Source organism: Amphiura filiformis, chromosome 10 (genome assembly GCF_039555335.1).
Source record: "Amphiura filiformis chromosome 10, Afil_fr2py, whole genome shotgun sequence".
Lineage (NCBI taxonomy): Eukaryota > Metazoa > Echinodermata > Ophiuroidea > Amphilepidida > Amphiuridae > Amphiura > Amphiura filiformis.
The window spans coordinates 5,076,238-5,088,861 of record NC_092637.1 but is presented as its reverse complement, the minus strand read 5'-3'; the positions used below and the strand labels follow the sequence as shown (position 1 = coordinate 5,088,861).

At 34.5% G+C, this 12,624-nt stretch overlaps 1 protein-coding gene across 1 annotated transcript in view; it reads right to left on the bottom strand.

Annotated features, from left to right (window-relative positions):
• Nucleotides 1-11,368, bottom strand: part of LOC140162433 (neuronal acetylcholine receptor subunit alpha-10-like) — a 310,611-nt gene extending 299,243 nt beyond the window's left edge. The window contains exon 1 of the mRNA XM_072185661.1: nucleotides 10,991-11,368. Within this exon, the coding sequence (XP_072041762.1) occupies nucleotides 10,991-11,111 (121 nt within the window). The 5' untranslated portion in view covers nucleotides 11,112-11,368. The remainder of the gene's footprint in view (nucleotides 1-10,990) is intronic.
• Nucleotides 11,369-12,624: the final 1,256 nt, after the last annotated feature.

Genomic DNA, 12,624 nt, shown 5'->3' with positions numbered 1-12,624 from the left:
GTGGGGTGACAGAAGTTTGTGTATCAACACCTTCCAGGGCGGTAATTTAAATTGTAGTATTGAGATTACTAAGTAGATGGTGTGGCAGAATAGCTACAGACTGTAAACAGTGTAGGTTATTTTAGACCTGGTAAAATTTATTGGAATGGCTCCACAGTATTCCTCACTGCAGTGTGCATTCATAGTAAAGCATCACTGGTTGACACGAAGCTATGGAGAAGTGCAGAGAAGATGTAGAAGACAGTTTCCATGAGCAAGGCGTATCCCATGCCCGGGATCCCATGCAAACATACTATAACTTACAATGCTTCAAAATTTGATATGGGCAGTTACAGAATGGATCCATCTCAGGTGTTAAATTCTTTCAAGATAGGGCTTCATCTCACACTGCCAGAGTCGTAAGTCAGGGACTTCAGGAACTATCTTCTAAAAGAGTGTGTAAAGCAATTTATGTTATGTAGACTGAGGTGAGATCTTGAAGAGCATGTATGCAATAAATAGTTCAAGCAGTGAACCTATTCATCTTGTGTTGTGTAAGTAAAACCATGATTACGTGGTTCTTCGTTTAAATGACAATAGCTCCCAGATGCATCAACCTATCAACTTCAGATTAATAGATCAATAAGTTAACATATGTTCATTTCTATTTATAGTACAAAAACTATATTAATTAGCAATTTTATATTTTTGATATATTTTTGAAAATGTCACATAGCCCGGTACCAATCATTTTGATACACCCTGTATACAAGAATCGGGTCACATCGGAAATAATCTAATTATTGCAATTTCGAAAATTGATAATATGATGATAGTTCAGACAGTAAATGAGATTTAAAGCCCTATTTGTTTAACAAAAGTAGGCTAAGCTAGATAACTTCCATAGGGGCAGTGTCATTGTTTCAAGCATATTATTGTTTTGCTTTGTGTACTTGTGTTACTGCTCTTAGTTCCGTTTTTCTGATTTTCTATTGTAACTCCCATTGTAAATGTTAAACATTTTGTGGAGATTAGCCAATAAGCGGATTCGTTTCAGTTTGTTTGAGGCTTATTCAGTCTTCTGATTGGTCAGATGGGATGCTATCAAATACAGAAACCGCCCTTACCGTAATATGCGACCCAATGTATTAAAACGCATGTCGTCATGGTCGTCAAAAATGTAAAATCTGACCTTACCATTTACTGCTTTGCTAACTTTATTTGATCTTACACATAAGAGCCGTTTATATAATATCTAGCTCTTATCCACATGGTATTTCGATATGATGGGTCACATTATAAGTTTGTGCATGTTTGGGGCATGGTATGTGGTGAGTTAGTTTGTGGACGAGGGTATTCAACGGTAATATCGGGCTCCAACCCTTCTTCAACACTCTGAAGATAATCATTTGAGACATATTTTATATTGAATTGAGTAAGAACCGGTGATAGAATATTTGTTAGAACAATAACGCATATCCGTTCGTTCCAGAAGGCGTTTGGTAATATAAATAAACATTTGGTCGTGAGAAATCATGTGTGTTAGTCATGTCTAGCTTATTGGTGCATGGGTCTGCCTAGGTGAGTGTGAAACGTGATAAACAAAAACACACCGTTTTGTTTGCTTCTAAAAAAGCCAACAACTGAGAGCTTTTAACCGAATGCAGACACAAAAATGGTTAGTGTTAGGGTAAGTGTTTGGGATAGCGTAAGAATGTTGTCAGAGTCAGTATTTGGGATTAGGTTTACGATTATAGTATACAAAATATTGACTGCTATAAGGGGCATGGTTAAAATTATAGTCCCAGGGTGTTTCATTCGTACATAGACAACATTATGTACGAATGAAAACCCTATAGAGATCCTGAAATCTGTATCAAGAGCTCTCATATCATCACAATGTCAAAAGTCTTGAAATATGACTTCAAAAAGCTACCATTTATCTTATAGTGTATAATACGCCACGGGAACCATCCCAGGAGGGGTTAGATAAAACCCACTTTAAAAATACCCGCCAGTTAATATTTATTTTATATACCGAATGAATGTACGTGGATGTTGCGATTGCGCATGCGTAGACACCGGTCAATAGTTCATTTCCAAGCCCAGGGCATAGTTAATTTTGAGGGCATAGATATTTTAATGACCACACTTTAAGCCAATCAGATGACAGGAATAGGGTTAGGATTAGGTCTTAGATTAAAGGTCATGGTTAGGAATATGGTCAGTGTCTGGGATAGTGTTAGGCTGTGGTTAGTCAGTATTAGTTAGGGTTAGGCTTGTGATTATAATTGCAAAGACCTATCGCAGTGACACCACGCAGATTAATCGGTGAATGAGGTGCTGATGCGAGGATGACGTGATTCAATTATCAATTTAGAAACCGACATCATGTTCACGCCATAAACTGCGCCACATCGGGCATTGTGAAAGGTCTTTGCACATAGGTGTAGGGCTTAGATTATAGGTTAGGGTTAGGGTAAGAACTGTGGTTTATAACAACCCTAATCGGATGTTCGGACTACAGACTGTTAACCTGTATCCGTAAAGCGGGACAGAATATTTAATGAAATTAAAACGAAAAATACCCGTGTTTAGACTGCCTGACAATTTATGGTGTCGGACACTCGTATATATGACTTTCCAAGTGAGACACTCCAAGAGTGTCCACACCGTCCGAAACCATGAACTATCCCTCACAATTTCTAACACTTGTAAATTTCGACCTCCCTTTAGACACGATTATGGAAATCTGATTAAACATTTACACCTACTTGAATTAGTAATGATCTTTTGCTTCTACAGTAAACACTACTATCACACCATTTACTGTCAAATTGACAGGCGTTTTCCTAGTTTATCTAAAATGTAATGCATATCATTCAAATGTTAACCACCGTGGCGTTATTTTTATCAAGCTTGATATCATATAAAACGCGGCGTAATTCATTCCAAATGATTGGCAGGTCGTAAGTTTAAATATAGAGTTGAACAATAAGTGTACCATGACCTTCAACAATAACGTTAATCATAACATGTGATATTTTAACTTAATTTTCCTCATGATTTAAAAGGCAAGGTTTCACGCTCTTTCACGGTCAATTTGAAGTAACAAATTGCATTTGTAACTCAATTCCTGCAACTTTTTCTTTTCTGTGTCTATTGTTAAAAATGTCTATATGCGGGCCAAGTCAAAATAAACGGAAACTGCTGTAAATTGTTGTACATAGACAACGTTTGATTAGAGTAAGCAAATTACACAATGTTTTTTGTGTTTCTAATGACACTTATAAGTTAATCACTGCGTATTAATTATTGAGAGCGATATTTGAAAACATCATGCACTTGTACTGAGAGGTTGATGCATGTAATGCACTCTCCTTACAAAAATATTGGACCAACAAGTAGTTTGTAGTTTTTGTAAGTTTGTAAGTTTTTTCTTCTCATAAGCTTGTCAAATCGGGTCTGGCTGTCATTAATACTATACTGAAAGACTATTTCAAATCCAGAAATATTTCCAGAATCTTGAAAACTCATGATATGAGCACGGTAACAAAATCTACTCGATGATACATAATTATACGTTCCGAAAATTACTGGTGTTTTTGAAGGTGATTAAAACATTGATATATTTGATATCAATGGAATATATGACCCATTCGTACACTTTTGATTTATTTGGCCAAAAAGCTCATGCTATGAACACATTATACGTAACGAAAAAAAATGTCTTCCGAAAATTACTGGTGATTTTGAAAGGTTGACGATATGTTTGATATAAATGGAATATAAGACACATCCGTACACTTTTGATTTATTTGGCCCGGTGAATTTATTATAAATTTAGTTACTTCAACACCCACTTAGTAAGTGTGAATGGCGGTTCTGACTACAATATTCGCTAAAACAATTATAGTTAATACTGACAATGAGGCATTTTAGTCGGACATCTCACTAGGATCCACAACATGTTCATCTATCAGGGCACAGTTCTATAACCCAAATACATTAATCAATGAATGACCGTTGACAATTTGAGTACAAAAACTCATACTCTGTAATTTGAGTTCAAATTTTGCACTATAATCGTTTAATTGAGGTTATTGAACTGTGCCACAGGAATGAGGCCATTGTGGTCCATAGTCAACCCGATGATAGCATCCGTAAAATGAGCAAGAAATACACCCTTTTGACAAGTATATTTGCAAATATGATTGAGTTTTTGAACATCTGTATATGAATTTATGTATAGTATACAAAATCAAGTTAAAAGTACGACTGTCAAAATGGTAGCAAATCAAACTATATCGTGCTTCTCTTGCGCACAATAATGGGTAGTTTTGAATGTAAAGGTTAATTCGATTAACCTTGGTTGGCATACAAATAGAAAAAATATCATACATAAATAGCATTACCTGGTATTCATGTTCTTACATGTGAAAAATTTTAGTAGGGAAAAGCCAGGGGGAACTTTAGTTGAATACTATTACTGCGCATCTAATATCGGTACATTGGCATATGTTTTTAGTATGGGATGTTTAAATATTTTCCTATTTTTGCCAAGGTGAGCGCTAAGGGGGGAAATAGTTGACAGATTACATTTGCTGACTTATATGTTGTGTACAGTATATACAAAATTATATTCACTTTTATGGTCATGTATTTCCTTACGTGTTTTAAATGACGGAAATAAAGTATTGCATACACTACGATACATAAATAACAAGTATTTGTGCTCACATAAACGCGTGTTTGGTTTATAGCAGTATTTTATGGATCGCACAGACAAGTATATCAACAAAATATAATCCCTTGCAACGTGTGTTATGTCTGTTGGTAAATTACGAACCATGTATATTTGCATGAACCAAAACACAAAACCAAAACATTGCTGGTACGTACTTAATCAATTTTAACAGAATGGTATTGATCCGCTGGGTCAGGCAGCCACCTTGGTAGACTGTACGATAGCACAGCCAAAATCTCAATTTGTAATTTTTGTGGACGGCCAGTCTTTGTACGATGAAGTACATTTATTTGCATTATGTAAAATCTAAATGATGATAGCTTCCATAAAATGAGAAAATAATTACGATTTTTGAGTAATAGGTTTGCTTAAGATGATTGAGCTTTTGACTATGTGTATATGAATTTATGTTTAGAGCACAAAATCAAGTTGAAAAAACTCAAGTATCAAAAATGGAAGCAAATCAAAATATACTTCGCCTTTCTTACGCACAATGATGTCGACTCTTAGGTAGTTTTGAATGCAAAAGGTAATTCGATTAACCTTGGTTCGCATCCAAATAGAAAAAATAACATACACATAAATAGCTTTTTGCTATGCATTACCCGGTATTCATGGTCTTAAATGCGAAAAATTCTAAAAGGGAAAAGCCAGGGGGAACGTTAGTTGAATACTATTAGCACGCATCTAATATCGGTGCATTGGCATTCGTCTTTAGTATGGGATGTTTAACCATTTCCCTATTTTTACCAAGGTGAGCGCTAAGGGCGGGGAAATACTTGACAAATTATATTTGCTATTTTATATGTTGTGTGCAATATGTACAGAATTATACTCACTGTTATAGTCATGGATTTCCGTGCGTGTTTACAACCACCGAAATAAAATGTTCCTCTTACCACGACAAATAAATAACAATTATATCTACTCACACATTGTATTGAAGTGTTGTATGAACAATTAACAAATTCTAGCATAGACAAGTATATATACAAACTGTTATCCCTTGACCCGTCTTTAGTGCGTTATGTATGTTTATAAATTGCAACCTATGTATATTTGCATGAACCAAAACACATACCAAAACATTACCGGTATTTTATACTGAATAAATCTGAAGAGAATAATATTTATCCATTGCATCAGACAGCTATCTGTGCAAACGATACAATATCACTACATCTGAACATGTCTCTATTTTTAATATTTGTGGATTGACGAATTCTTTATACGATGAAGTACGTTTATTTTGATTATATACGTCAATATGATGATGGCATCCGTAAAATGATAATTTTGCTTTTAAGAAGTTGTAATGTTTGCTGAAGATAATTGAGTTTTTGACTGTGTGTATATGAATTTATGTTAAGAACACACAAGTCAAGTTGAAAAACAACTATCAAAAATGGAATCAAAATACGCTTTGTTTTTCTTACGCACAATGATGTCGACTCTTCGGTAGTTTTGTATGTAAAAGGTAATTCGATTAACCTTGGTTCGCATCCAAATAGAAAAAATAACATACACATAAATAGCTTTTTGCTATGCATTCCTGGATTTCCTTGCGTGTTTTCAACCACCGAAATAAAATGTTCCTCTTACCACGACAAATAAATAACAATTATATCTACTCACACATTGTATTGAAGTGTTGTATGAACAATTAACAAATTCTAGCATAGACAAGTATATATACAAACTGTTATCCCTTGACCCGTCTTTAGTGCGTTATGTATGTTTATAAATTGCAACCTATGTATATTTGCATGAACCAAAACACATACCAAAACATTACCGGTATTTTATACTGAATAAATCTGAAGAGAATAATATTTATCCATTGCATCAGACAGCTATCTGTGCAAACGATACAATATCACTACATCTGAACATGTCTCTATTTTTAATATTTGTGGATTGACGAATTCTTTATACGATGAAGTACGTTTATTTTGATTATATACGTCAATATGATGATGGCATCCGTAAAATGATAATTTTGCTTTTAAGAAGTTGTAATGTTTGCTGAAGATAATTGAGTTTTTGACTGTGTGTATATGAATTTATGTTAAGAACACACAAGTCAAGTTGAAAACAACTATCAAAAATGGAATCAAAATACGCTTTGTTTTTCTTACGCACAATGATGTCGACTCTTCGGTAGTTTTGTATGTAAAAGGTAATTCGATTAACCTTGGTTCGCATCCAAATAGAAAAAATAACATACACATAAATAGCTTTTTGCTATGCATTCCTGGATTTCCTTGCGTGTTTTCAACCACCGAAATAAAATGTTCCTCTTACCACGACAAATAAATAACAATTATATCTACTCACACATTTTATTGAAGTGTTGTATGAACCCTTAATAAATTCTCGCATAGACAAATATATATACAAAATGTTATCCCTTGACCCGTGTTTAGTGTGTTATGTATGTTTATAAATTGCAACCTATGTATATTTGCATGAACCAAAACACATACCAAAACATTACCGGTACTTTATACTGAATCAATCTGAAAAGAATAATATTTATCCATTGCATCAGACAGCTATCTGTGCAAACGATACAATATCACTACATCTGAACATGTCTCTATTTTTAATATTTGTGGATTGACGAATTCTTTATACGATGAAGTACGTTTATTTTGATTATATACGTCAATATGATGATGGCATCCGTAAAATGATAATGTTGCTTTTAAGAAGTTGCAATGTTTGCTGAAGATTATTAAGTTTTTGACTGTGTGTATATGAATTTATGTTAAGAACACACAAGTCAAGTTGAAAAACAACTATCAAAAATGGAATCAAAATACACTTTGTTTCTCTTACGCACAATAATTTCGACTCTTAAGTAGTTTGTATGCAAAAGGTAATTCGATTAACCTTGGTTCGCATCCAAATAGAAAAAATAACATACATATAAATAGCTTTTTGCTATGCATTACCCGGTATTCATGGTCTTAAATGTGAAAAATTCTAGAAGGCGAAAGCCAGGGGGAACGTTAGTTGAATACTATTGCCACGCATGTAATATCGGTGCATTGGCATTCGTCTTTAGTATGGGATGTTTAACCATTTCCCTATTTTTACCAAGGTGAGCGCTAAGGGCGGGGAAATACTTGACAAATTATATTTGCTATTTTATATGTTGTGTGCAATATGTACAGAATTATACTCACTGTTATAGTCATGGATTTCCTTGCGTGTTTTCAACCACCGAAATAAAATGTTCCTCTTTATACCACGACAAATAAATAACAATTATATCTACTCACACATTTTATTGAAGTGTTGTATGAACCCTTAACAAATTCTCGCATAGACAAGTATATATATCAACAAAATGTTATCCCCTGACCCGTGTTTAGTGTGTTATGTATGTTTATAAATTGCAACCTATGTATATTTGCATGAACCAAAACACATACCAAAACATTACCGGTACTTTATACTGAATCAATCTGAAAAGAATAATATTTATCCATTGCATCAGACAGCTATCTGTGCAAACGATACAATATCACTACATCTGAACATGTCTCTATTTTTAATATTTGTGGATTGACGAATTCTTTATACGATGAAGTACGTTTATTTTGATTATATACGTCAATATGATGATGGCATCCGTAAAATGATAATTTTGCTTTTAAGAAGTTGCAATGTTTGCTGAAGATTATTAAGTTTTTGGATGTGTGTATATGAATTTATGTTAAGAACACACAAGTCAAGTTGAAAAACAACTATCAAAAATGGAATCAAAATACGCTTTGTTTTTCTTACGCACAATGATGTCGACTCTTCGGTAGTTTTGTATGCAAAAGGTAATTCGATTAACCTTGGTTCGCATTCAAATAGAAAAAAAACCATACACATAAATAGCTTTTTGCTATGCATTACCCGGTATTCATGGTCTTAAATGCGAAAAATTCTAGAAGGGAAAAGCCAGGGGGAACGTTAGTTGAATACTATTGCCACGCATCTAATATCGGTGCATTGGCATATGTTTTTAGTATGGGATGTTTAACTATTTCCCTATTTTTGCCAAGGTGAGCGCTAAGGGGGGAAATACTTGACAAATTATATTTGCTAACTTTTATATATGGTGTGCAGTATACACTATCCTAGGCATGGATTTGTGCCCACTTAAACGTTTGTCTGGCTTTAATATAGAAGCATTTTATGGACCCTTAACCAATTCTCCCATAGACACATCAAACACAAGTAATCCCTTGCACCGTGTACAGCAGTGTGTTATGTCTGTTTATAAATTGCAACCTATGTATGAACCAAAACATAAATCAATATATTACTGGTACTTATTTAATAAATCTGAACAGAATGTTATTTATCCATTGGTTCATACGTCCACCAGCGCAGACGGTACATTCACAATCTGAACATGTCTCATTTTTCAATTTTTGTGCTCGGCTATTTATGTGTACAATGAAGTACGTTTACTTTGATATGGTATATTTTCTTAGTATGTCAAAACGTCCGTCAATTTCAATGAAATACTCTGTATTTCTGAGCACTAATGTGCGCAGATATTCCATTCGTATATCGAGGTTAGGATAACTTAGTATGCGATGTCTATAAATAACAACCCTAGCAGTAATTGCAGGTAAAATTCTATTATACTGCTCTTTATCTAAGAAATCACCACAGTGGAATTTATATAATTATCGGAACACGGATTGCTAAGATATATATTAAGCAATGTGAGGTCATAGCAAAAATGCATTATAACTGAACGTTATTTACGTTTGAGAAAATCTAAAATGGATGCAGTATTGGTTTGTCTTTAATGTGGTTTTTAAATGAGTTCAAATCAGAGGTCGGCAAAAACGCAAAACATATGGCAAACAGCTCAGACTTTAATAACGAGCCAATGTGAATATTACATAAAGATCTACTATGGTACTTTAATCGTTCCTTGTGGTTGGGTAAGTATTGAGAAAATAATTCATGTTGTATACTGCTGATTCGCATATTCATTACCCGAGGCCTACTTCATCATTTCCTAAGAAACAAAGACTACAAAAGCCATATGGAGTACATTCACTTTTTTCTCTCTCAACTCAAGAAGCGCTTATTTAGTGATGTGAATGCAATTTGTATGTCGAACAATCTAGATTACCTGCATAGGTTTAACTCTAGACTGGGTATATTAACTCGACATATCAGTAACTGAGTATAGATAATGCCTGTAGCCATTATGCCAGGATACCCCGGAAATTACTACAAAGCATCACACTCAAAAACATGCCAAAGCATTGCAGTATGTTAGACCAGTATAAGACTCATCAGAACGGTTTGGTAAAATGTAATGAAAACTAGTTTACTAGGTCAGACATACATCTTATATTATTTCAAAACTAGTTTCTTTATTACATGCAATTAGCTCTATGAAAGTAATTTGATTTACTTCCATTCTCTAATTGCTAATTTTACTCTCCCTTTTTTGCAACCACGTATTTTGCCGAGAGGAGTAAGTGCATCTATATAGAACGAAAAACGGGAACGGAAGACACTCTCGTGTGATTCCGCCAAAAGAAGATGACGGTAATATCATGAAACCAACACGCGCCTCGTGGTTGTAAACTCCATGGGACTTCAGTTTGATTATCAAATATTACGCCAAGATGTAATTAAAGTCTCTTGATTTTTTTGTTTTGTTAACTCTCCCTTGAAATACAATGACGTTACACTTCATCTGTTTTTCCGATGTTTCGGATTAAGTATAGCTTCAACATATCCCCCAAAAGAGAAAAAAAGAATCTCTTAACAAGTATGTAATAGGTGTGTATAAAGTTGGGTCAGCCCAAAGCGACTTAAGTTCATCAATAAGTAGTCACAATCAGTCATCCTTAGCTAATAATGTATTACTGATTCATGGCGTGGTCGGTAAGGAGTGCCTTATTATTTTCATTCACACATCTTGAACATTTTATGAGGAGGCTTGGTTTGAAGTCAACTCATTACAGCGATGCAACACCATAAGCATATTATCGGTAGCTCAGCACGCAGCAGGCACTATTGGGTGAAGTGAGTATAAAATGTCTACCATTCATTTCCGTTGCGAACTTCAACTAGTATCTCTCTGCCATATGACGCAAATAGTAAATAATAACACAGCAACTTATAGAATCTTAAAAAAAAGTCAAATCGATGGTATAAACTCCCTGTGGCCATCCTATAATATATCATATCTAGAATTTCATTCATTGTAAAATATATCGTGCTACTTACCTGCTAAAAACAGGAGCACACAGGTTTTACATAGTTGCATTAAAACAGACTTGAAAGAGTACTTCGATGTAGACTTTGGACAACCATCTAAGTCGCCCATAGTGGACGGTAATAGAACCATCAAAGAACAGTGTTATAATAGTCGTATTACATCACAATAATAAAGTCCAATAGCAAATGCGTAATAATAGAAATCCGTTTTGGTGGTGGTTTTTGTGGCGCAATAGTATCGAGATATATCGTCCTGGTGTGACACCCAGCGTACAATTAATGTGCTTAGATGAGTGCATTTCACTCATTTGATGGAGGTACTGATTCGCGCGCTAGTCTTACTACTAAACGTCCAAGTGACGTATACACGAGCTTAAGTGTATCACGTGATCTACTATTAGCGCTAGGATGTGAATCCCTCGGAGCGCCGCCGCTTAGAACGGTCCACACCAACGTACACGATTCAATAGCAACTATATTGCGTTTGATTGCTTCAAAGATAGTGGCTGTTTTTTGTCAAGCAATGCCATTAATCTTTCCTAGTTGTGAAAAAGAAAACCAATCTCTTCATAAAATAGAAGTAATGAATTTTCGGTCAGGGTATCACATGTCATTACCCTATGATTTCAAACAATGATTCAGATTGGAATCTTTGCAACCATTTACATTACCAAATATTTTTGTCTTTTTGGTATTATGTTCTATACCATACGCAATAAATATTTCAATATGAACACGGTACAAAAATCAATGGAGTACAATTAAGAGCGCTCTTTCTCTTATAGGATCTGATTTCATTTATTTGGCACCGTTTAGCTGTCTCTCCCAGGGGTAATTCACGCGCAGAACCTCTAATCCTTTTATTTCAAACTGATCTAGCACTCTTTGAACACGAACATGCATTAACTAAACATAACAGCTGCAATACTCAGTGAATTATGCTACTTGCTTTTTATCAATATACCAGGATACATCGAGTGAAAGAAAAATGGAAATGTCGGTACTTTCATCTTCCAAAAAAAAGCTTCTACTCAACATTTTTCAACACCAAGAGTGTTAATATGCTATGTGCCTCAATGTGTTGTTGAATGTTAAATCATGTTATCATGATTCAATCTTAGTTTAAGATTAAAACGGTTTAAGGCTAAATGCAATGGTTGTTCTAAGTTTTGTGAGAATGCATTTGTAGATCTCTATTTTTCTCATGTTGTTGAATGTCCTTAATGCAATCAGCTGTATTACGTTTGTTTCTATTGAATGTCGACAGAATTGGTACCACCAACCGATTGGATTTCCAATTGAGAGAATTTGAAAATGTATTCGGCAGATGAGTGTGTGTCAGTTGATAAAATCAAAGAAGCGCAATTCTACGGAGATATCAACACGGCAAATTCGACGGGAGGGTTTTATTTTTTTTACAGATAACGGCAGAGGCACTCAAGAGGTGATATGTGTTTAGCATACTATACCCCTATGTATGCACTTACTGAATCATATAACCTTTTTGATGTGAAATGTTTAATCAAAAACAGCAACTTATTGAATACATTTGGTCAGTTTTTCTAAAGAAACTTAGCGCCCTCTATTTTGGTGCATTTCTTGTACAATTTGACTTTGTTTTGAACTATTACTGATATAAACAA